Source organism: Schistocerca nitens, chromosome 2, assembly GCF_023898315.1.
Source record: "Schistocerca nitens isolate TAMUIC-IGC-003100 chromosome 2, iqSchNite1.1, whole genome shotgun sequence".
In the NCBI taxonomy this organism is placed as follows: domain Eukaryota; kingdom Metazoa; phylum Arthropoda; class Insecta; order Orthoptera; family Acrididae; genus Schistocerca; species Schistocerca nitens.
Genome location: NC_064615.1, coordinates 732,739,353 through 732,766,373, shown reverse-complemented (window position 1 = coordinate 732,766,373; position 27,021 = coordinate 732,739,353). Strand labels below are relative to the sequence as shown.

Below are 27,021 nucleotides of genomic sequence, written 5' to 3'. Positions count from 1 at the left end.
GGAAGGCGAATTTCTCTTCAACAACTTTTATAGAATCGGCTGTCTTTGACGTATACAATGCGCTTAAAAAAGTGTTAAATAGTAGAAGTAGTATTGGTAAAAACTACAATAAAACTTCTTATAATTGTACTTCCGGAAACCAAAACCCTGTTGAGAAAAGGGTAGTTTTAGATGTGACAAATAATGTGTAGTATTTGGAGGAGCAGGCTATCACAAGATATAGCACAATAAATTACCACAATATGCACGTATGGCTAGATGAAAATCCTCGAGTAATAATGGAGACGAGACATCAAAATCGCTTATCAGTATACGGTCAGGAATCATCGGTGACAGATTCATAGGGCTATACACTTTATCAGGCAGATTAACAGGTGCTGTGTATCACCGATTTCTGAGCGATGAATTACATGCGTTATTGAAAAGCGATACCCCTGCCGAAAGACATCGACTGTGGTTTACAGACGACGGGACACCACCCCATTTTCTGCGGCACGTGCGACAGTAGCAACGTGCCATGCGCGCTGAATTGCTCGTCGACATCCGGTACCCTGACCTCTCCGTTCACCGAACCTGAATCCGCCGAATATCTGGCTACGGGGACATTTAACAATTTAATACATTAATTGCTGTATACCCAACGCGAAAATGTGCGGACATTACAGGAGCGTGCGCCAATGCATGTGACTCAATCCGAATGGAGCCAAGTGCTTCGGAAAGTGTGCGTGGTTCACTGTGGAGACTGTCTGAAGGGTGTGTCAGGATGCGTGGTAACCAAATGCGGTACTAGCTATAGTGTCTGCTTGTAAGTAATAGACAGACGCGAATGAGAGGAGAGATTGTTCCATATCTCCACAAGTATTACCATCCGGCCATATTACCGGAACTCATTTTCTAGATTTCAGCAGTACTCCTTCCTGTAGGAATGTGCGACACTTTTCTTAAACAGCCTTGCATAGCGCCATGTGTAAGAATTTTACCGTCGAAACTGTGACTTTCAGAGCGCAATCTGTCTGTCTCCGATTGCAACACCTGTTAGAAAATCGGCATAACTGTAAGATTCCAGATTCTCCACTCGAGATAAGACGTGCGCGTCCTTAGTGAGGGGTAGTCTTCAACAGCAATACTGGCTGCCCTGTTGGGCCGTGCGGTTCTAGGCGCTACAGTCTGGAACCAAGCGATCGCTACGGTCGCAGGTACGAATCCTGCCTCGGGCATGGATGTGTGTGGTGTCCTTAGTTTAGTTCGGTTTAATTAGTTCTAAGTACTAGGCGACTGATGACCTTAGAAGTTAAGTCCCACAGTGCTCAGAGCCATTTTGCCCTGTTGGGTGTGAAGAGAGTTCTCGTATGGCTTGGCAAACACCCCGTTGCAGCAAATATACCCACGATAACGCAGCAGATAGCACATTTCGCTTTCCAGCATGCTAAATTCTAACACCGCCGACACTTTCTCATAGATATAGATGCAATTCAGATGTAAACATCTCATTGTTATCTTTTGCCCTTCAGTGAATTACGGTCCTCCGCCTCCGTAAGGACAAGACTTTCCTATCGTACTAGAGAAAGCAGCTTATTAAAGGTCGTCAGTAAATTTTCATCGGTTATGTTCCCTGAGAACGTAATGAGGTTAGTCCCGGTTATCACGCTTTGAAACAGATGATCCTAGCTGTCCACGTAGCCGACATATCAATTCTTCAATTCTTCCACGCATTTTGAACATGTCACGGCACATTACATTATTATGACATAATTAGGTTAACAATGATGGTCTCTAATTGGCGTACACCTTTAAAGATAATATCATTTGATGTAACGATTCACTGGTTAGATATCAATTACGTCACGTTATACGTTTGATACCGCTCTTTCCTTCCTTAGCCTGATTGGCCGTCTTAACCTTACCGTTGGTAGGTTCAGGTATGACAGATCACATAATTGGTTACGCTGTGTGTTCAGTTGTGGCTGTATTTTTTGAAATCGATTGTTAACCTATTACGGCCACAGTAAAACTTTTGATTGTTACTTCCGTAGCATGAAAATGTACGTTATTTCCACTTTACTTTAACCCACTGCCGTTCTCATGTGTCTGCTTATCACTGTCGTGGTAGCGTCAGCTGCCTCATGTGAATCCATCGCTGCAACCGGGGAACATCCTAACATAGCCCATTCCGGAACACGTTAGCCTTGAATGTGTCGTCCGTGACGTATATGTGGCAGGTAGTATTATTTGTTAAGCAAATGTTCTGTCTCCGGCGCTCAATCCTCGTGAAAGCTGTTCTTTGCAGTCATTCAGTGGTTTGTAATTGTGCGGACCGTTGTTATTATTATATTAGTTTAATTTATGTACGCTGCCGTACGTACATCATTCACCATTTCAGTGATCTGCTCTTCTTATCAGCTGATACCTTATCAGGCTCTTTGCACCGTATGGTTCTCCCAAACGACCGCTGCACGCACCCAATAACTGGTAGTTACAATATCGATCAGCAAGAACGTTTTGCCCCTCTGGCTATTGCCCCAAACCTCTGACATACTTACGTTCAGCTAAGTCCATTTGACGACAGCGGCGGGGGTAGCCCCACGGTCTTGGGCGCCTTATCACGGTCCGCGCAGCTCCCCACGTCGGAGGTTCGAGTCCTCCCTATGGTATGGGTGTGTGTGTTGTCTATAGCATAAGTTAGATTAAGTAGTGTGTAAGCTTAGGGACCGATGACCTAACCAGTTTGGTCCCATAAGATCTTACCACAAAAATTTTAAAATTTGACTACTTTTGTGATAGGCTCTCTATTCGTAGTCGCCAACGTATTGTATACTCAGTAATAATTTAGGATTTCTCTGTCGTTACTACTCATATTTACTTATAATTACATAAATTTGTTTGTTCACTTATTTCACGATGCTTGTTTCTCGATAATATTTTCTGATTAGCTTACTTTCTTACGCGATTGTCGTTTGGTTCGCTTCCTACGCAACGAGAAACTTCTGGGGATTCTTTTTTGAATGTAATGCACATGGTTGTCTGAATATATTATGTTACGTTCCGACATTGTAAATACGTGTATGAGCTAGTCCTATATAAGTTTTTCTATTCGAAAAATATTACCCAGGAGCTATACAATTTATAGCCGTATTACACAATGATGGTTCGTTTTGTGTGATGAAAAATACTGCCACTATTTGTACGTTTTGATCTGTATCTTTAATATATACACTCCTGGAAATGGAAAAAAGAACACATTGACACCGGTGTGTCAGACCCACCATACTTGCTCCGGACACTGCGAGAGGGCTGTACAAGCAATGATCACACGCACGGCACAGCGGACACACCAGGAACCGCGGTGTTGGCCGTCGAATGGCGCTAGCTGCGCAGCATTTGTGCACCGCCGCCGTCAGTGTCAGCCAGTTTGCCGTGGCATACGGAGCTCCATCGCAGTCTTTAACACTGATAGCATGCCGCGACAGCGTGGACGTGAACCGTATGTGCAGTTGACGGACTTTGAGCGAGGGCGTATAGTGGGCATGCGGAAGGCCGGGTGGACGTACCGCCGAATTGCTCAACACGTGGGGCGTGAGGTCTCCACAGTACATCGATGTTGTCGCCAGTGGTCGGCGGAAGGTGCACGTGCCCGTCGACCTGGGACCGGACCGCAGCGACGCACGGATGCACGCCAAGACCGTAGGATCCTACGCAGTGCCGTAGGGGACCGCACCGCCACTTCCCAGCAAATTAGGGACACTGTTGCTCCTGGGGTATCGGCGAGGACCATTCGCAACCGTCTCCATGAAGCTGGGCTACGGTCCCGCACACCGTTAGGCCGTCTTCCGCTCACGCCCCAACATCGTGCAGCCCGCCTCCAGTGGTGTCAAAAAAAAATGGTTCAAATGGCTCTGAGCACTATGGGACTCAACTGCTGAGGTCATTAGTCCCCTAGAACTTAGAACTAGTTAAACCTAACTAACCTAAGGACATCACAAACATCCATGCCCGAGGCAGGATTCGAACCTGCGACCGTAGCGGTCTTGTGGTTCCAGACTGCAGCGCCTTTAACCGCACGGCCACTTCGGCCGGCCCAGTGGTGTCGCGACAGGCGTGAATGGAGGGACGAATGGAGACGTGTCGTCTTCAGCGATGAGAGTCGCTTCTGCCTTGGTGCCAATGATGGTCGTATGCGTGTTTGGCGCCGTGCAGCTGAGCGCCACAATCAGGACTGCATACGACCGAGGCACACAGGGCCAACACCCGGCATCATGGTGTGGGGAGCGATCTCCTACACTGGCCGTACACCACTGGTGATCGTCGAGGGGACACTGAATAGTGCACGGTACATCCAAACCGTCATCGAACCCATCGTTCTACCATTCCTAGACCGGCAAGGGAACTTGCTGTTCCAACAGGACAATGCACGTCCGCATGTATCCCGTGCCATCCAACGTGCTCTAGAAGGTGTAAGTCAACTACCCTGGCCAGCAAGATCTCCAGATCTGTCCCCCATTGAGCATGTTTGGGACTGGATGAAGCGTCGTCTCACGCGGTCTGCACGTCCAGCACGAACGCTGGTCCAACTGAGGCGCCAGGTGGAAATGGCATGGCAAGCCGTTCCACAGGACCACATCCAGCATCTCTACGATCGTCTCCATGGGAGAATAGCAGCCTGCATTGCTGCGAAAGGTGGATATACACTGTACTAGTGCCGACATTGTGCATGCTCTGTTGCCTGTGTCTATGTGCCTGTGGTTCTGTCAGTGTGATCATGTGATGTATCTGACCCCAGGAATGTGTCAATAAAGTTTCCCCTTCCTGGGACAATGAATTCACGGTGTTCTTATTTCAATTTCCAGGAGTGTAGTAACACTGTCTTCAATGACATAGCATTACGAATAATATTTCCACGCAGCTGTACATTCGAAAATGGTAGCATTGCATAACCAGTCATGCAGTAAGGAAAATACTTTACTGATAAAATTGTTTGTTTCGTTGCATGATACTTACTGAGAGTTGTTGTTAGTAAGTTTACATAAATTCCTAAAGAAGTGGACGTCAAAGAAATTGCAGCATTCGTGATGGAAATGGGAAACGCTTGAGCCTAGAAACCGGTATGCGTTAATTTAAAGAAAACCTTTTGTATGAATAACAATGACGAGATTCAGAAACGGATATAATAAGATTAATTTGTCATAGTGTCCTTTTAAAAACGTCATAACTGACTTGGAAGACGTTTTGCATGTACACCAATAAAGTAACGACTGTTCTTAGTGAGAAAAGGCAAAATCATCCTCAGAATCTCGATAAATGCACTGAATGTAAAGCAGTATTCGCTAATAACCACACACCGCATAAGAAGACAGCAATTACAGTATCCTCACCCTGCTTCAGAGCTATATCACTCATACTGGTATTATCCCCTCATTCATATAAAGTAGAATTATACTGCACCGGCCCGTTAAATAGTGCACATATCACGAACATTCCTGATTAATCAGTGCCGACGTGTTACCCATATCGAAACAAGGATGAAATTGTAGCCAAGTATTCCTCTGGCAATGTACCGTTGTTATTGACAGAACTTCTATAGTTATGAAGTTACACATAAACGTCAACTAACAGTATGCTTCCGAACACTAGAAAGTGTATCAGGCGAGGAGAAGATTGTTGGAGCTACGTTGTTAGAGGCATATTCGCCAAACTAGATGTATGGCCGGCCGTCCACCCGATTTTAAGCTTCTGGATTACTAATCTTTGGCAATATAAAATAGTAGCCTAGGTATAGCGTTTTTGAATACCAATCAAAACGTCCTGGAATCAGGTATTAGTCCCAGACACTGCTTAATTAAAAACAAAATAATCAGCAATAGCGGCGGAAGGTGTCCAGTAACAGAAGATACCCGCATTCTGCCAACGGCCTTGCAAAGAGGGTGGAGCAACGGGCAGAGGTTCATGGCCTCCAGTGCAAGGAAAATATGTAATAGCCAACGAAATCTTAATATTCTACAAGGAGGGACATGGAGTTTCTAAAGTCTGAATGTGGTAAAGAAAATACAAAATCTAAAAATTTTCAGTCTAGGCGTCACTGAAGTGAAATTGAAAGAACGGAAAAGAGACGCAGCTTTCAGACCAGATGAATATAGGATAATGTTAACAATAGCAGAAAATGGAATAGTATTCCTAATGGATAAGATGGCCAGGTAAAGAGTGGATCGTTGAAAGCGGTTTAGTGACAGGATTATACTTATCTGAATCCACAGCAAACTAACTCAAGCAACAATAGATCAGGTATAGATGCCAATGTCACAGGCAGAGTATGAGGAGAGAAAGACAGTGAAGGAGGATGCTCAATAGGTAAGTTAGTGTGTAAATGGAAAAGAAAATCTACTAATCCTGAGGGACTAACGCTGTGGAAGGGAAAGGACCCATTTGTTAGAATGGGAGAGGGGAACGACTGAGTTCTGCAGTAAATTCCAGTTACTAATAGCAAATAAACAGAGAGGAAGAGGTATGCTGGGAAAATACCTGGAAAACGTGGAGATATCAGCTTGATTACATCATGGTGAGACAGAAATTGCAAAATTAGATACTGGATTGTAAGGACAACACAGGAAAAGGAATAGGCGTACAACATTATTTAGTGATGACGAAGAGTAGGCTGAAGTTTAAGAGAACGCGTAAAGAAGTGGGCTACAAATTACTAAGAAATCATGTATTTGAAGTTCTGTGAGGTTTTAGATACTGCAATTCAGCTAAAACATTCTCCAATATGGAAAGAATACATACAGAAGCTCGACAGACAAATACACAATGGAACTTCAAAATGTAAGTTACACATTATTAAGGCAGGCCAAGTAACTTTTATAGAATGCTGCCCTACACTCCCTACACTCCAAAGTGACACAGAGACAAGGCACTAGTTTTCCATTATAGTCACATAGTCTCTGTACACAACGGTCGCAATGCTCTGCCAATCATTCAGTTGATTGACAATAGAAATCCGCTGATTGGTAACGGAGTCATTAGAGAACCTCTGTGTGAACGTCAACATCTCTTCCCCCTTTTCCCACCCATCCCTCCCTCCTCCAACCCCCTCCCCCAAGATGTTCTTACAGACTGCCGAAAATACGAAAATAAAATGGCGCAATATCTGGACTTACCGATTAGCATCGCCCATCACTTTGTCGGTACCATTTCATTACAACTAGACGCAACATTGCATTTGGTCCACCTATCGCCGTAATTTCAGAGTGAGTCTATGTGCGATTTAGACGTTATACCCACATGAATCGTACTGTCCTGCTTGCTAAAACTCTGAAGTTGTTTCCAGTTGTCACGCTATTTCCCTCCCACATTGTGATACACCTTTATCCTTACCCGGCAGCACTGTATCTGCAAGAATCCCAGAACATGTGATATTTTTTGACAATGCGCTACTCTAGCTGTGGAAATGTCTCATGGTGGGACGATACGTGTAATTTACTTTCTTAAGCTCCTATGTTGATATAAGGAAGGTAGTTGCGAATAAATCTTGGCTAATAGAAGAAATACTTCAGCTAATCAACGAAAGAATGAAATACAAAAACATTCAGGGAAAGATAGGAATATAACGTTTTAAGTCAGTTAGAAAGTATATTAACTTGAAGCAAAGAAAATTTAAAGTAAAATGATTGCAGGAAAAATGTTGAGAAATCGGAAAAAATGGTCTTAGGCACGACAGGTTTAGCATGCGGAAACGTCAACTATCGATGGAATCAAAAGCATAGCTGTCACATGACAAGTTCAAAATGAATTCTGCTTTTAGACACAGATGAAAGAGTGGACATACAGAAAGAGTCGAGTGAAGAAAGCAACGAGGAACTGTCTGATGACGTAACAGAAGAATGAAATGGAAGTCTGATTAGAAAATGTAGAAGATCCAGTATTACAGTCAGAGTTTAACAGAGCATTCGAGGATTTACGATCAAATATGGCATCAAGGGCGATAATATATCTTCAGAGTATCCAAAACCTTGAGTAAACAAACAACTCTTGGTGTCTAGATTCTATGACACTAGAAACATACCAGCAGACCTTAGGAGAAACAACAGCCACGCGATCCTGAAACCATCAAGGGCAAATATATTCAAGAACTATGGCACGGTAAGATTAGCGACTAAGTTTCTGACAAAAATAATGTTTGGAAGAATGAAAAAGAAGATTGAGGATCTATTAAATGACAATCAGTTTGGCTTCAGGAAAGGTAAAGATACCAGTCAGTCAGTTCTGACGTAGCGCCTGATAACGAACGCTCAGCTTATGGGAAATTGAGACATATTCATAGGATCTGATGACCTAGAAAAAGTGGTCATTAACGAAAACTGGTACAAAATGTTTGAAATTGTCAGTAAAGTAGATGTAAGCCATAGAGTAATACAGGTACTATACAACATACTAAGAAACAAGAGCAAGAAATATGAATGTAAGATCAAGAACATAGAGGAATAAAAAGTGGGCGATGCAGCGATACAAGATTTCTTCGTACATTGGTGGAATAATGACGGAAATAAAGGGAAAGTAGAGCAATGAAGTTAAAATTCAGGGTGAAAGGATATGATTCGCTATGACACTGCTATCATCGGGAAAACAGAACTGTTGAAAAGAATGAACAGTGAAATGCTCCCAGAATGAGGATTGAAAGTAAACCAAAGATGGAGAAACTAATAGGGAATAGCAGAAATAACAACAGATCACTCCGTCTTCAGGCCACGAGTCACCCATCCAGGTGCTGATCACTCCCGACAGCGCTTAATTTCGGTGATCTCACGGGAACCGGTGTATCCACTGCGGCAAGGCCGTTGCCGGAAATGACAACAGAGATAAACGTAATATCTATGTTGGGGACAAAGTGTTTGATGTAGTTATGGAATCCTGCTCTCTTGAAACGAAAATTCCACTAAATGAGAGCAATAAGGTGATGATAAGAATCAGACTTGCACAGGCAAAGAGGGCATTAATGGGAAAAATAATTTTTCTAGTATCAAATATAGACATTAATCTGATGAACAAATTTCTGAAAACGAATATTGGATCATAGCACTGTATAGAAGTGAATCATGGAATGTGGAAAGACCGGGAAAAAAATAGAATCGAAACGTTTCAGAAGAGATACGTTTGAGAAGCAGGATCTTGAAAACAGAGTGCACTGATTAGATAGTAAATGAAGCTTTCCGCAGGACATATATCAAGAATCAGGAGATAGCTTTCATGGTGCCAGACAGAGCTGTAGATGGTAGATACTGTGAGGCAAGACACTGATCTGAACATTTTGAATACGTCCAACAAATAATTTAGGACACTGAGTGCGATTAAAATTCTGAGAGACAGAGGTTGACGCAAGAGAGAAAGTGAATTTAATGGGAATACAAATGAAAAAAGTCATTCTATTTCAAAACACACGACCAACTGATGTAAACTTATTTTGGGATGTTTGTGAGAGAAAGTAACTTTTACCATTTTGCGGAAGCCAGACGAAGTAGTTTTGAACGTACTTATTTAATTCTGACTGTCAACAATTTATTCACATCATAACGCGTCCATTATTAGCAAAAATGTGATCCGATTACGTAATATACGCCTTAACTCTTACTGTTTCAATCCGTCATCCGGACCAGCCTTGTCACACATTATATCGACGTTTACACTATTTCAACCGCGCGACTGCTACGGTCGCAGATTCGAATCCTGCCTCGGGCATGGATGTGTGTGATGTCCTTAGGTTAGTTAGGTTTAACTAGTTCTAAGTTCTAGGGGACTGATGACCTAAGATGTTAAGTCCCAAAGTGCTCAGAGCCATTTGTTTACACTATTTCCACCAAATTAAGTCTCACTAGTCTCCAGCATAACCTAATTTCTGTAAATCGAGCCCATTAGCTGTAGAACATCACATAATAATTTACTCGATCTTTTTTCCACGAAACGTACTCATAACATTTGAATTTTTATTTTGTTTACACACTGCTGTTATGGTAGCACGAGAAAAATTTAGTCACTTGCTGTTCGGAAAATCATCTTTATTTAGGCGTTGCGAGGAAACTCATCTTCATTATATATGCAGTAAGGTGACAAACGTCATGAGTAGCACGCCGATTTAAATTAGTTAAAAATTAATAAACTGACAATAGTTTAAAAGAACAGGATTGAAAGGAGGTAGGGGGCTTCATACACACGTTATGGCTTCATGTTCAGCCATGTCAGAATAAAACTGAGTAAACTAACTTGATGTTACTTGGAAGGTAACATAAATGGTCACATGGTGGCGTGGGTTATAGCAAAAGGTAGCTCCACAGATCAAATGCACATATAAAAATGGATATTATAAGGAAATAATACAGCAATGACATTAAAATGTATCGTTACAAATAGCCAAAGCAAGAGGACTACAATGAACATAAAAATGAAATCCGGAGGATGCCGGAAGGCACAGTAGTCATGTCATATTACCTAAAACTGAAAATCATTATGCATTACATTTCAAAAATGTTAATCTAGTAAAACAGAGTACATATAGCTAAATTTAAGCGTTTGAAAAGCAGGAGGCAAAGGTGCACAATTAAATGTTTATTTCTTACATGTACTATAACGGAAATGAATACTTTTTTTTTCTTTTTTTTTTTTTACAGTGAGTAACAAGAAGCATGCCGGCCGAAGTGGCCGTGCGGTTAAAGGCGCTGCTGTCTGGAACCGCAAGACCGCTACGGTCGCAGGTTCGAATCCTGCCTCGGGCATGGATGTTTGTGATGTCCTTAGGTTAGTTAGGTTTAACTAGTTCTAAGTTCTAGGGGACTAATGACCTCAGAAGTTGAGTCCCATAGTGCTCAGAGCCATTTGAACCATTTGAACAAGAAGCATAAATAAATCAGCAGATGTAACTGTGTTGCGAAACGTAAAGACACATTAGCGTTTATGTATGCCAAAATTTGAACGAAGGTAAAATGTTGGCAAGGTCCAGATAAACATGTAACATTGCAAAATGCATATACATTAACAAAATGATAATAAAATGTAGTCTAGATTAGATTTACATGATCATATATACATTATTTACGAATGATAGATATCTCAATAAGTAAAAATAAAGGTGGGGGCCGACGTAGATGGAAAATCACGAGTAAAAAAGGGTGTAAATCAAAAAACTTCAAATTTATAATACGGTTGCATGCCTCTTACGTGACGTTCTGTCTCATGCACATCAAATTCTTTTTGACAACATTTAATATCTTTATTTATCAACTCAGTCGTCTCACACATCAATATATAAACGATAAAGCGAATATTTATATTGTTTTTCTCATTCCTGTCCGGAACCGCGGGACTGCTGCGGTCGCAGGTTCGAATCCTGCCTCGGGCATGGGTGTGTGTGATGTAGTTAGGTTTAAGTAGTTCTAAGTTCTAGGGGACTTATGACCTAAGATGTTGAGTCCCATAGTGCTCAGAGCCATTTGAACCATTTTTCTCATTTCTGTATTTTAATTTCAGCTACTGTCGGACCTGTTTTTTGAAGAACCAGTGGACACTGTAGTTAGGATAATGGCTATGGTATCCCATGAATCTGTTCGCTATTACCGGTTCTCATTCAAAGGACCCAACAGCGCAGTGCCAGACGAACCAGGTAGTATCAGCTACAAAGTTTCAAATAATACCAACTACAAATTATTTACACGTGATTCACCTTCGTTATCAATGGGCGAAATTGGTAAATTTCGTCCGTATAATTAGCTAAACGCTAGAATCCACAGGATGTAAACAAACAATTATAAACAAAGGATTCAATGTTAAACGTATCAGTTACAGAGAGTAATAGTTTCTGAAACACGCTAGCTCTATGCTCATTGTGAAGTGATTATATACAAATTGGCCTCAGGTTCTTACTATGTACGATGATGTTGAAAGGATGGCTCATACAGTATAAGGCGCGATTAAAAAAATGTTTTCTCTAGGGCGTTGCTGCAGCGTATATGCAATTTAGAGCCACTCCGATGTAACCAAGGAATTAGTATTGCGTTCTTGACTTTTGGAGTGCCTGCGGTAAATGCGAAAACGCGAACTACGAGTATGACGATGTTATTAGCAAATGCGTCCAAACTGGACCAACGTTTGGTTATTCTTATCTTGGCTGCCGATAAACAAACTCCGGTAGACACTCATCGGCGAATGAAGAATTCATGTGTCGAAAACTTCAATAAACGGTGATGCTCCTTGATCATAGCGCACGTCCGCATTTCGCAAACGCCGCAACGCAGAAGCTGCACCAACTCAAGTGGGACACTGGAGCACGTGCGCTGTAGTCCTGATCCCTCCCTATGCAATTATCATGCCTTCGGGTTGTTAAAAAGGCGTTGGAGGGTCGACGAATCCTGTCGGACGAGGACATGTAGCAGGCACTTCCGGACTTCGTCACGCAGCTGAATGCGGTGTTCTGCCAAACGCATATCTTCACTCTGGTGCGTCGGTGGGATGAGTTCCTCAATGCTCACGGCGATTTTGCCTGTTTGCCATACCGATTCTGTACTTACCTTTTATGTGGTGTGTTAGAACGAAGGAAGATTATGTAACGAAAGAGTGAAAGACATTAGTGTGCACTGAACGGGGCAAGTTAAAAATTTGTGCCGGACCAGGGTTGAAAATCGGGTCTCCTGTTCACTGGGCAGGTGGTTTGAGCACTGCGCCTTCCAGACAAAGTGGTCACCAGAAGCGCACGGACTACCCTAGTTCACCTCCCGTCAGACCCAAATTCTCAACTGATACCGCACATTACTGATAGCACCCCTGCTCCTTAGCCTCATTACTCACAACATCTCGCCCATTCCGGTAAGAGTTCGAGCTTGGTGTCCGTCTGCACTGAAGGAATCAGTGACCGTCTTCAGCTTAATTATTTATAGGTAGTGTCCTTTCCTAGACATCATTTTGATCCTGCAGCCATTACACTTTAAGACACAGATGAACTAAATTTATTAGCTACCAGTAGGCATTGAATTATATCAATGGCGCAAGTTGAAAATTTGTACACGATACTTCCGCCATCTACATATGGGCATATCGCTATCCCATTACTTCTTTTCACCTCCGTCTACATTCCAGACACCGTTTTGGTAATCGAATAGTGAGTGGTATACGTAGCTTTTAATTTTTTTTTAAATTTGTGCGAATTCTAAATCCTTTCCTTATATCTCCAGGTAACGCGTTGGGCTTTGCGACAGGAAACAAAACTGTTTGAGGGGTAGAGTTAATTTAAAAACCGTTACATAGAACACAGAACTGCAGTGGGTAAGAAGGAAAAGTGTACATACGAAATATTTTTGTGTCTTACTTCCTCTATGGAAATCTCGAAATGGAATTTATAATTACCCACAAACAACATTAAGAAGTAAGTACAGTGCAAAAAGAAGCCTCTGAAGAAGAGGAAATATGAGCTTCCTCGGAATCCTGTGATTGAAGCATTAATCAGCTGGCGTTATCAAATAATGCATCTTTGAATGAAAAACGCTTGACAGATATTATTTTAGCGCCACAGCAAAAAATCAAACAGAGTATTTTGGAATGGTTGCTTGTAATACGGCCCTTAAGCAAGCACTTATTCGGCTCGCATTGACTGACAGACCTGTTCGATATCCTCCTGAGGGATACTATGCCAAATTTTGTCCAACTGATGCGTTAAATCGTCAAAATTCGAACTGGCTGGAAGACGCTGCCCATGATGCTCCCAACTCTCTCAATTTGGGAGAGATGCAGTGACCTTGCTGGCGAATGTTGGGTTTGGCAAGCATGAAGACAAGAAATAAAACTCTCGCCATGTGCCTGCTGGGATTATCTTGCTGAAATGTAATCCCAGGGTGGCTTGCATGAAGGACAACAAAATGCGACGCACAATAGCGTCGACATGCCGCTGTAAGGGTTCCGCGGATGACGACCAAAGGGATCTTTCTATGAAATGAAATGGCACTCCAGATCACCACTCCTGGTTGTCTGGCCGTATAGAGGGAGGCAGGCAGGTTGGTATCCCACCGCCATCTGGTGTGGCTCCAGACACGTCTTCGCCCTGGAATGTCACTGACTGAAGACGACTTGTTTTCAGTCCTGTTTCGAATAGAACAACTATAACCAGATAAGACTTTTCTGGAGACGCCTCGGACAGCGGTGGGATACCAACCTGACTGTCGTCCGACATGCGGCCCGACCACCAGGAGTGATGGTCTCGAGCGCTATTTCATTTCATAGCAGGATCCCTCTGGTTGTGAAGCGCGGCATTCGGAAAAGCCCATCGTGGTGCTCACTAGTGAGGCAGTGATGCAGAATGGCTAGTAATTTATTTGACGCACAATAGGAACGTTACTATGCAGGCTTGTGTAAATAATTTTGTGTTGCCTGAAGATGATCAAATGATCTAAACTGGTATTCAACGAATATTAGTTTAAAAGAGTGCTTACGAGTTGTGGAACAAATTCTGCACAAAATATGTTGAGTGTAAGTGCGATTTCAGTACGATAGACAGTTACTAACTACATACATTCTTAAATACCCGGAGAAGTTTCCACATAGACGCATTGGTGTAGAATATAACGAATATATCAACTAACTGGATGGAAAGTCACAGTACATAAACGAAATCAGCCTGTGTTTCTGGTGTGTAAATGCTGTGTAGCATTTAAGTAGATTTTAGGTTATATACGAGGCAGAGTCAAATGAAAACCTTAAATTTGTAATGACAAATCGAAATTTCGCGCCTTTATCCTGTAAGTTGGTAAGCGTGCTATAAACAGCGTGCAGAATGGCCTGTAGGTGGCAGCATAGTGCAGATGCACACATACCGTCACAGTATCAGTATAAAGATAGCCGCCCCACTTACGACTTGCACCAGGGAAGAACAGCGTTCTGTTATTCGGTTTTTGCGTAGTGAAGGTGTGAAACCTATTGAAATTCATCGACGAATGAAGGTTCAGTACGGTGATGCATATTTGTCACAGCAGCAAGTCTACGAATGGAGTAGGAAGTTCGCAAATGGTGTGACTCCAGTGGAAGATGCTCCTCGTCCAGGTCAGGCACAATGAGTTGTGACTCCACAGAAAATTGCAGCAGTTGAAGCCACAGTGAAGGAAAACCGCAGAGTTACATTGAATGACATTGCAGCATGTTTACAGATTAGTCATGTGTCAGCACACCACATTGTGCATCATGTGCTCCAGTTTCACAAAGTGTCTGAAAGATGGGTGCCACGGCAGCTGACTCCTAAAATGAAAGAACGACATGTTGATGCTTGTGAAGAACTTCTTCGGCGCTTTGAACAAGAAGGTGATGGCTTCCTTGTAAGAATCTTTGCTGGGGACGAAACATGGGTTCACTTCCACCAATCAGAAACGAAGGGAGTGAGCAATAAATGGCGCCATTCCTCATCACCAATACCAAAGAAGTTTCGAACAGAACCATCAGGAGGGAAGGTTATGACGCTCTCTTTTGGGACGAAAAAGGCATCATTTTGGAGCATTGCATGCCTAGAGGGACCACTGTCACCTGTTAATCATACACAGATCTCCTTAAAAATCATCTGAGGCCTACAGTCAAATCAAAGCGACGCGGATTGCTGTCAGCAGGTGTCCTTTTGCAACATGGCAATGCAAGGCCCCACACTCCTAGTACAACAGTTGCAACAATCACAGACCTGCATTTTGAGTGTCTTCCTCTTCCACCATACTCACCAGACATTGCCCCAAATGATTTCCATATTTTTGAACCACTCAAAGACGCAATGGGAGGAAAGAAGTTCAGTTCTGATGAAGAAGTAAGCCACGAGGTGCATGAGTGGTTGCGCGGGCTACCAAAAGAATTTTTTTTTAGGGAATTTATGCACTTTGTAAGAGCTGGAGGACTTGCATTGATAATGGGGGAGATTATGTTGAAAAGTGATACAGCTTTGTACCACTTCTGCACAATAAATAATATTTAAAAAAATATTTAAGGTTTTCGTTTGACCCAACCTCGTATATCTCTTTATGAGTGCACACTGATATATTAATAGAATCCAACTTTCTTTTGTATTCCCTCTAGGAGTTGCGCATGGAGAAGACCTGAAATATCTTTTCCGCACGACCTTAAGCAAACAAAATTTGGATCGGGATTCTGAGGAAGGTAAAACGAGGGATCGAATGGTTGGAATGTGGACAAATTTTGCTAAATATGGGTAAGTTGCATTTATGTAATGTACTGTCAGTGACATACCGTATCCAGAAAGAATCTATTCTCCTGCCATTTCCAAGAAGGTTATCTTTTCAAGAGATAACATCATTAATGGCTCTAAATATTTCATCAGGTCTTAAAGTGCCATTTTCTTAAAAATACTGAAACTAAAAAATTCCAAGTCTTACGAATCGACCGGTGCTGTAAACGGTCACTGCTTCAAGAAAGTAATTCCAGGACTAAATACAAATTGTGTGAAAACTGTAAGGGTATTACAATGGATAAAAAGGCATCAGATACCTAGGTATATTTGTTTTCAACCACTTTCCAAAACATGCTGGAGGTAATTTTGAGAAGTTTCAGAGCAAATTACCAAACTCTGAGCTATTACGTTCTAGGAAATTCGCAAAACTATTCCACATATAATTCATATAAGTGCTTTAAAATAATTCATTCCATTCATATATTCTCTTGTATTCCACTAAAAAAGCATGTCTGACACCTTTCCACATCTCAGAGGATCCAAGGAATATCATTCATTTACTACGTTCTCGAAGCTTCCGTGGCGTGTGCCACGTCACAGCCACACTATTGAAAATAATTAAAGAACGGTCGCCGGCCTCGCATTAACCAATGCAACTGGTTTATTCTTCTCCCAACTCCACGTCAATAATTAAAAGCCGTGTTGCTACCTAACTAATTGTAGGTAAGATTCCTAGATCCGACCAATGGATGGGAAAGATTCATTGCTAATAGTTCAGTGAGCGACGTTCAACTGCCTATTAGCGCTTGCTGTTCATAATTACACCAGCTACCAGACGAGAACACAGTTCAAAATCAAGAGGGAGGAAGCTCATTCAAAAACGTCGCTCTCCGATATGCCCAGAAAACAGTGATATTTATTGACCAGAATTAACCGAAGGGAAGGCTGTCTCGTTCGCTAAACCCGTACTATACAGATAACTACTGGCTACACTTTTCTTCTGAACTCTTAACTTACTGCTCCGCAACACACACAGAGAACAACAGAAAAAGCCTAAGCGGTAATCGACCCCCATGCACGGTATCGAATGTGTTGTCTGTTTTCCATACGGAAAACGTACTTCCGTTGATCACGAAGGATCAATGACTCCAAGACTCCGAACTGATAACCACTCTAAGACACAAATTCCGCCCAAGTCTTAGCACCCCTGAATGCCGACATCAACTTTTCGTGATCGGAAATGATTATTAAGAAAAAAGTCCTACACGCTGCGCCGTTTCCGAGCTAATTAGCACTGAAGTCAGCCATTCTGGCAATTGCGCTCTCAAATACAGGGGGACCGCCAGAGAGGGGTCGCAATACCTGTTTTTCGTTTGGTTCCCTAAAACCGAACAAGAGAGCAATACAAAATCTGGACATGGGACGGGAGTAAGGATCGAACCCGAGGAAAATACCGAGCATTCTCGCGCGCTATCATCAATTGTATGAAAAAAACGGACACCAATCATTCTGGAGGGCAGCTTGAATTTTTGCGCGAAGGCCTGACTGACTAACTTTAACTTTATTCTTTAACTCGGAAATGGCGTAACGTAACAATTTTTTCCTTAACAATTATTTCTCTGCAACACTCTTACAATCCTTTCAGGTTGTTTCTGATCGCCCGGTATAATTCTTTCAGAAAATCAGAAAACAGAAGCAAAAGAAGGAATTTTCAGTGCCAGCCGTTGTAACCGATCGGTTCTAGGCGCTTCAGTCCGGAACCGCGCAGCTGCTGCTGTCGGAGGTTCGATTCCTGCCTCGGGCATGGCTGTGTGTGATGTCCTTAGGTTATTTAGGTTTAAGTAGTTCTAAGTCTAGGGGACTGATGACCTCAGATGTTAAGTCCCATAGTGCTCAGAGCCATTTGAACCATCTGAATTGTCAGTGGTCATTCCCCTGCTCTTGCTTCCAGCGATCCTGAAAGATGCTGCAGTCTAACAGGACGCTTAGAGCGCTTTCTTCAACGGATGTGAAGGGGAAATTATTCTCCATGAAAAAGCAACTGTTTAGAAGGAAAAATCCAGCCCTTCCTCCTCAGGCCGAAAATATCCCTTTCACCCGGCCGCCGGAAAATGGCTCAATCGACTACCGTAATGGGAAAGGGCTGCAACACCTAGGCGGCTTTGCACACCGTGCGTTACAATGAGAAATAAAACGTGATGTATGCAAAGATGCCAGTTTTCGAGAACCATTGTTCTTGCTTCCCTTCCGTAAAGGCTCCCTTTCAGAAGCACCCATAAATAGATATAGAACGGTATCAGACGTTGTTCGCGCTATGCACAGACTGCCTTCGAAATACAACAGACTATTCTGGATGAAGCGTAATTTACAAACACAGAAGTAAGATCCCGTGATTAACAGGTAAGTGTGATAGCGTCATTATTATTCATACTACTCAGTGATGATTCAGCGAATATTTGTAATCTGAGACATTATACAGATGATGTAACGGCGAGAAATATTTACTCAAAAATTTGCAGTAATATCTGGTTTCAAACAGGAAGAACACCACGCAGGTTCAAAGACTGTGAACAAGTAGTGATGGAGGAAATGTATTCGCAGTTGCGGATATGCACAGACTTCAGCTGTATAATGGAATGACGTCACTAAAAGTTTGTGCTGAACCCGAACTCGAACTCGGATTTCCCACTTGTCACGAGTAGTCGCTTTCTACTTCAGCTGCCTGTGCTTACTTTACGGCCAGGCCCAGGCTTCCATGTGTCGTCGCCCATGTTTCTACAAGTTGCCCCCAAACATTCATTATGTACATTCCTGTACGGGGGAGACATTTTAATTGAAAGTCGCTTGTCCAGTATTGGAGGAGAAATTCGATATTGCCATGCATTCATTTCTGATACCGATAAAAGCGACTATGAATTAAAATGTCGCTCCTGTACGGGAATATACATAATGAATCCACGTGTGCAGGCTGTAGACACATGGGTGACGAGATATGGATGTTTGCGTCTGGCTGAGAAACGTGCTCGGGTAGCCGAAGTGGTTAAGGCAACTCCTGGTGCCACAAATTTCCAGTGTCCAAGACCGACACAAATTTCCAGTCTCATCATTTCATTGTACAGCTGAAGATTGTCCTTATTCACAACTGCAAATACCTTTCGTGTTCTTGATGACAGCTGGAGTAAAAAAAAAAAAAAGTTCAAATGTGTGTGAAATATTATGGGACTTAACTGCTAAGGTCATCAGTCCCTAAGCTTACACAATACTTAACCTAAATTATCCTAAGGACAAACACACACATCCATGCCCGAGGGAGGACTCGAACCTCCGCCGGGATCAGTCGCACACAGCTGGAGTCACAGCAGCGATTGTTCCTTCGGACTTACATGCACTGCAACCAATATTGTATTTATCTGCTGACACTGGGAATACGAATTTCCACTAATGTGTCTCCCTCGTACGGGAATATGCATAATGAGCGTACGAGTGCAAGTTGCAGACACATGGACGACGATATATGGAAGTTTTGGGTCTCCCCATGAAGCGTGCACGGATAGCTGAAGTGATTGAGGCCATCGCTAGAGACAAGCGGAAAATCTGGATTCGAGTCCCAGCCCGGCACAAATTTTCAATGTCGTCATTTCATAAGAAAGTTGAAGTATGTCCTTATTCGCAACTGTGAATACATTTCATGTATTTCGTAGCAGCTGTAGTCGTCGCAGTGCCTGTTCCTTCAGATATAACAGCCTTTGAATACATGACTGAGTCCCTATCACTTTGTTATTTCCTACAAACGCTTTCGAGGTACGAGATACGATATGGAGCGATCAGTAGGCTTAATTGTTCGAAAAGCGACTTCCAGGCTTCGATGTATTTATAGGTTTCTGAGAAACTGCAGTTTGTCTCCATGAAGGATTGTTTGAAATATAATTGTGCAGCAGGTGCTCATACAGTATGAAACTGACAGTAGACATAGAGTGCATTCGAGCAAGGGAGGCGCTAATGGTCAGAGGCTTGTTTCGACTTGCAGCAATATATAACAGATATGCTGAGAAGTCTCAGCTGGCAGACCATTGGAGAAAGACCATAATTATTCGTTGTATATCTGTACCAAGAGAGTTCGAAAAGCTGACTTTCAGACAGCACCTGTGAAAATCCACAGCCCACTAAGAATCGATGTCTTAGAGATCGAAAAAATAAAATTAGAGTAATAATAGCACATAAAAAGAAGTCAAGACATCTTTCTACCCATTCTCCGCATTCAAATGTAACCAAATAAACCTTAATATACTGTGCAATAAACTGTACCTTTGGAACAAATCACAGTACAAAGATGTAGATGTCGTTCGAGAATGAACACATATTTATGAAACAGCGACTTCTTATTCCTGGTATATCTATCGAAGATGATGTGGATGTAGATATTGTGATAACTGTATAAATGAAGTAGCTATTACGTACCTCAGCGGCTTTAGAAGTGAAATACTAGTATTTACATAATGGAGCTGTTCTTCATGTATCTTACTAGTTTCCGAACTTTGTCCAGTATGGCACTGCCAAGAAGTAAAGTTTCTCTGTCTGTGAAAACATACAACGTCTATATGGGGATTCTCCAGAGGGAATGTCAGAAACCGTCAATAACTGAAAACACGTATCGCGCTGTTAAACCCTTCTAAGTCACAAGTAGCTGTTTTACTATACTCATAATGTTTCGTTTTGTTCATGGCAAGTAGCTGAGTGCCTTTATCCCACACTTATTTTTGTGAAAGTCAGCGATATGGCCTCTCTGTAGAGGTATGAGTCATTTAGTACATTAAAAATCGTTTCTTCTCAGGATTTACCACTTGCAGTATCTCCGTGCAAAAATCTGCCTTATCCTCAACTTTTTCCACCAAACACCAGTGCCTGTCGTACTTATTAAAAGTCTGCATCATGACTTCCACAGCGATTGTATTCCGTGTATGTAAGCTCAGTGCACACTTTCTCTTGCCGAATTATTCCGCGTTCATTAACTTCAGCCAGCAGGTAATCTGGCACTCACAAACTCCTCCATCCAAACGAGAGAAATATAATGGCACTGGTGAAGCCAAATAATGTTATATTTAACCCTCTACCCTGTATTTTTTATATGGATCACTATTTTTAACGTGTGATCTATTCAGTTATGGACACAAAACGTGTAATTATCTGTTTAGACTTCGGCTCTAAAAAAAAACTTACGTGTTCCTATATTTTGTGAATATTATCCTTCACACTGGCACTCGTGAAGATCAATACATCATCACAATCAGTTACAACAGTTAATTACTCCATGAAATATTCTAGTTCTTTCGTGTGTTTGATTAAGTGGGAAGTCCACACACTCCTACTTCAGTCAATGTGTGACAAATCTCATGCTTATAGCATTTTAGGTGACAAACGCTGTACTTCTGTTACAGAGATCCAACGCCTATTACGACAATGCAGCTTACAACGACGTGGAAGCCATACACGGAGTCAGACCAGTATTACTTGGACATAGACACTGAGCTCAAGTTGGACAGCTCGCTTGACGAAGAGCGCATGGATTTTTGGCACCAAGTGCTTCCACCTCTCCGTCATACATAGTATTTACAAATACAGGGAGACTGCAACGCACATTTTTGACTAGCAGTATTTGAATGTTGATGCTCATGTTAATACGGCAGTAACCACGAAAGTATTTAAACTAATAACAAAATTTGCTGAAGCTAACACTTTTTGTTTGCATTGTGTTATAGCCGTAATCATGAATATCGTGATAAAACATCCTTACTGTTTTGTATAGAACAATTTGCTTGTTTTCTTATTTTACTCCCACAGTTTCAAAGAAATAATGGTTTGATCACTGTCTTATTGTCCGGTGTCTAAAAACTCCAATAAACAGCTAACGTTTTTCAGTTAGCGGGATCTGTTGTCATGTTCTTGGATAAATAGAGTATTTATTATTACACACCTGTCACATGACGCAGCATGTATTTCCTTGATGTAATGAGACATTTATTATGTGTAAATATCGAGAAGGGTTCTATTGTAAAGCCTTAAAAAGTAAAATAAAGAATCTCTTCAAAGAATTGTTTCTAATACATGGTTACAAAAGTTTATCTTGAAGTGAATCTGTCAGATGAATATTTCACTTTATAGTTGGAAGTGAGGTGAAACGAAATTGTATGCGACACGGAGATTCGGACACGGGTACGTGCTTTTGTCGAGAAGTGTTCTCAGCAGCTGGGCCATGTGAACACACGTGACGCTCCAGCTCACAGCTTCTGTTGATCAGTGATGCTACTCTGCTTTCCCGCATCGTGTAAACTCTTACGGACTAACATTGATGGTAAAATATTTTTTGGGAAAGAATGGCTTAATGATAGCAAAGATGCTTGTATCAAATAGGAACGGCATATCGACGACTGTATGTAGAAACTTGAGATGATAAGCAACATCCCAATATACAGCTATTTTTCATCTGTTGCGAAGCTTCACGGACTTTGTTGATTTCATTCAAAGAACAGCATTCAAAGTCTGAATGGATGTACCAAGAAAATGGCAATAGAAACCATGCTGTTTCCAGTTGCTAATGACGAACCCCCTGAAGCTTCTCCAGCACTTAAAGGTCTGTTGAAGAGTTGAGGTTACAAACCATAGAGAGCTGGCTGAAGTACTTGGGGAGCAGGAACTAAACATCTCTTTTTTGAATACAGCCATTGAAGCTCGAAAACTTATTTTCAACCGGAACTGAATGTTTTCTTCCTTTAGTGTCCGGAGGTAATGCGTTTCGTTCCTGAGCAACTAAATGGGCACTGCTTAATTTATTAATTTCTTTAAATATCCCTCAACGTGTTAACAAACCTCTAGTACTTACTTTGTAGGACAACGTTGTTAACTAGCATCATCATCCTTCACAGAAATTTGCAGAATTATAAAAAATCTAAACAACGAAAGCTCACACAGTGCTGATGGAAATTCAAAGTCCTGAAAAGTTGTTCAAACTTAATAAGTTATGTCTTTGGAAAAAATACATCACTGTAACAGGGATTTTATCCACATATATTAAAATACGCACTTGTTAAACCGCTCTATAAGAAAGGTGACAAGGAATATTTTAATAATTATTGTCAAATTTCCTTACTGACGTCTCTTTCTGAAATGCTAGAAGAATTAGTGTACTCAGGAGTCGTCTCACATTTTAGTAGAGAAAATTTACTTCGCAAATCTCTGTTCGGATCCCAGAGGGGTGGCGGGACTGAGAATGCTATAGATACATTCACTCAGCAAGTAACAATAAAATTTCAACAATTGGTATTGATGTCTTTACTTAAAAGTGGTTTTAATCATACTGAACAAACAGAATGCAATCACGATTAGGAGATTTCTGTCAGCAGTTTCCTTTTACGACGAGGCAATCTTTACCAGAACTGGCACTGCATCCCAGGGAACCGCTTTGAACGTCTGCTATGACGTGGATGCCGTGCACCTCTGTACTGTGTTTCGGAACCATTTGCTCTCTGTGCACGCACACTGTCCATTTTCGGACACATATTTATAAGACATTTTTTCCTCAATTTCCAGCTAGGAAATCTCCCCTGGAGTTTGGTGGTTTTATAACGTTCACTCTGTATAGAAGCTGTACTTACTGCAAATCTGGAAGACCTGACTTTATATGGCAATAACGAATAATCTGTAAAAAACTTAAAAATAAAATACCCTCGTAATCTAAGACTTCTAGGGCGAGTGCTGTAGCTGATCTTCATCTGTAAGTAATTCGTATCATTTTTTATAACCATGTTTAGTTAACGGATGGTTCGATGATACTGACACCTGTCCGCACATGTTGCCTTTGGAGCTGGTATTATTATGTTATGCTTGATGTCTGACAGTATTTTGCATGTCTTATTTACCTTGCCCTTCCCCCCCCCCCCCTCTCCACCATCCCAACGAACCATGGACATTGTCGTCCGTGGAGTGTCTTCCGTGTCTCAGCGATAGGGACAGCTGTACCGTAGGTGTAACCACAACAAAGGGGTAGCTGTTGAGAAGCCACACAAACTTATAGTTGCTCAAGAGGGGAAACAGCCTTTTCCGTTGTTTCAGGGCCAACAGTCTGGATGATTGACTGATCTGGCCTTCTAACACCAACCAAACAGCTTTGCTGTGCTGGTACTGCGAAGTGCACAAAGTAAGGGTAAACCACAGGCGTAATTCTTCCCAAGGGCCTGCAGCTTTACCGTATGATTAAATGATGACGGTATCCTTTTGGGTAAAACATTCCGGAGACAGACTAGTCAGCCGGCCGGAGTGGCCGTGCGGTTTTAGGCGCTACAGTCTGGAACCGAGCGACCGATACGGTCGCAGGTTCGAATCCTGCCTCGGGCATGGATGTGTGTGATGTCCTTAGGTTAGTTAGGTTTAATTAGTTCTAAGTTGTAGGCGACTGATGACCTCAGAAGTTAAGTCGCATAGTGCTCAGAGCCATTTGAACCATTTGAACAAACTAGTCCCCCATTCGGATATCCGTGCGGAACTACTCAGGAGGATGTCATCGTTATGACGAACAAAACCTGCGTTCTAAGAAACGAAGCGTAGTACGTTGTGTCCCTTAATCGGGTAGTTGGGTTACAAAAGTTAATAAGGGAAATGAATTAGCTGTTATGTGTTGTGGGAATTAGTGAGGTTCGGTGGCAGGAGGAACAGGAGTTCTAGTCAGATTAATGTAGACTTACAAATACAAAGTCACGAATAAGAAAATCGAAATGCGAGTAAGCTACTATGAATAGCGCAGTGAACCCATTGTCGTAGCCAAGATAGACACGAATCCCACACTTACCACAGTAGTACAACTATATACACCTACTAGCTTCGCAGGTGATGAAGTGCTTGAAGAAATGTGTGATCACATAAAAAAATTATTCAGATAGTTACGGGAAATGAAAATCTAACGGTGAGGGGCACTGGAATTCGATAGTATTACAAGTTTAAATGCCTACTAACTTCGCAGACGATGAGGAAGCTGAAGAAACGTACGATGGTTCAAATGGCTCTGAGCACTATGGTACTTAACATCTATGGTCATCAGTCCCCTAGAACTTAGAACTACTTAAACCTAACTAACCTAAGGACAGCACACAACACCCAGTCATCACGAGGCAGAGAAAATCCCTGACCCCGCCGGGAATCGAACCCGGGAACCCGGGCGCGGGAAACGTACGATGAGATAATCGAAATTATTCAGATAGTAGAAGGATATGAAAATCTAATTGTGATAGGGTCCCTAGCTCGTGATCTTAAGGTAGCGATCTCGCTTCCCGAGGACGGGGTCCAGGATTCGATTCCCACTGGATTCAGGGATTTTCACCTGCCCCGAGATAACTGGGTGTTGTTGTGTCGTCTTCATCATCATCATTCATCCCCATTACGGTCTGATGAAGGATACGGCAAACCACCTTCATTAGGACCTTGGTAGTACGGCGGTGCGGATCTCCTGCATCGTTCCCCGACGCTCTGTCAAGAAGCATGGGACTTCATTTGCAATTGTGATAGCAGACTGGAATCCGATAGTCGGAAAAGAAAGAGAACGAGAAATAGTGAGTGATTCTCGAATGGGGGAAAGGAATGAAAGAGGATACTGCCTGGATGAATTTTGCACAGAGCGTAATTTAATCATCGCTAACACTTGGTCTGATAATCATGAAAGTATGTTGTATACGTGGAAGAAATCTGGCGACACTGAAAGGTTCCAGATTGTTATTTTAATGGTAAGACACAGTTTTAGGATGCAGATTTTAAATTGTAAGACATTTCCAGGGCCAGATGTCTGCTCTGACCACAATTTAGTGTTTGTGTAGATTAGAACTGAAGAAACTGCAAAAAGGTAGGAAATAAAGGCAATTGTACCCGGAAAAGTCGAAAGAACCCGAAATTCATGAGAATTTCAGAGGAAGTATTAGGGAAAAATTGACTGGAAAATGGGAACGTAATACATTAGAATACGAATGAGTAGCTTTGAGAGACGAAATAGTGAAAGCAGCGGGGGATCAAATAAGGAAAAGACAAGACCTGTTAGAAATCCTTAGATGAGACAGGAGATGCTAAATGAAGAAGATATAAAAATGCAGTAAATGAAGCAGGCGAAATGGAATACAAACGTTTATAAAATGAAACTGACAGGAAAAGCAAATTGGCTAAGCTGGAATGGCTAGGGGACAAATGTAAGCATATTTCACTTGGGGAAAAATATATACGGCCTAGAGAAAAATTAAAGAGACTTTTGGGGAAAAGAGAAGCAGCTATATGAATATCAAGATCTCAGATGGGAAACCATTCCTAACCAAAGAAGGAAAAGCTGAAAGGTTGAAGAAAAATGTACAGGGTCTATACAAGGGAAATTAAGTTACTGGCAGTATTATAGAAATGGAAGAGGACATAAATGCAGATGACGTGGTAGATATGATACTGGAAGAAGCACTGAAAGGCCTAAGTCGAAACTAGTCCCCTGGAGAAGACGACATCACATCAGAACTACTGATAGCTTTGGAGGAGACAGCCATGACAAAGCTATACCATTTGCTGTGTCAGATGCGTGAGACAGACAAAATAACCTTAGACTTCAAGAATAATGTAATAATTCCTATTCCAAAGTAAGCAGTGGTTGACAGGTGTGAAAATTACAGAACTATCAGTTTAATAAGTCATTGTTGCAAAATACTAACGCGAATTCTTTACAGAAGAATGGAGAAGCTGTTAGAAGTTAACCACAGGGAAGATCAGTTTGGATTTTAAAGATATGTAGGAATACGCGAGGCAATATTGACCCTACGACTTATCTTACA

The 27,021-nt window shown here is 41.9% G+C and overlaps 1 protein-coding gene across 1 annotated transcript in view; it reads left to right on the top strand.

Moving 5' to 3' along the window:
• The window catches only part of LOC126234590 (cholinesterase 1-like), a 117,426-nt gene extending 95,157 nt beyond the window's left edge, over positions 1–22,269 (top strand). The window contains exons 9-11 of the mRNA XM_049943305.1: positions 11,506–11,638; positions 16,069–16,201; positions 21,616–22,269. Coding sequence (XP_049799262.1) covers positions 11,506–11,638; positions 16,069–16,201; positions 21,616–21,784 — 435 coding nt within the window. The 3' untranslated portion in view covers positions 21,785–22,269. The remainder of the gene's footprint in view (positions 1–11,505; positions 11,639–16,068; positions 16,202–21,615) is intronic.
• Positions 22,270–27,021: the final 4,752 nt, after the last annotated feature.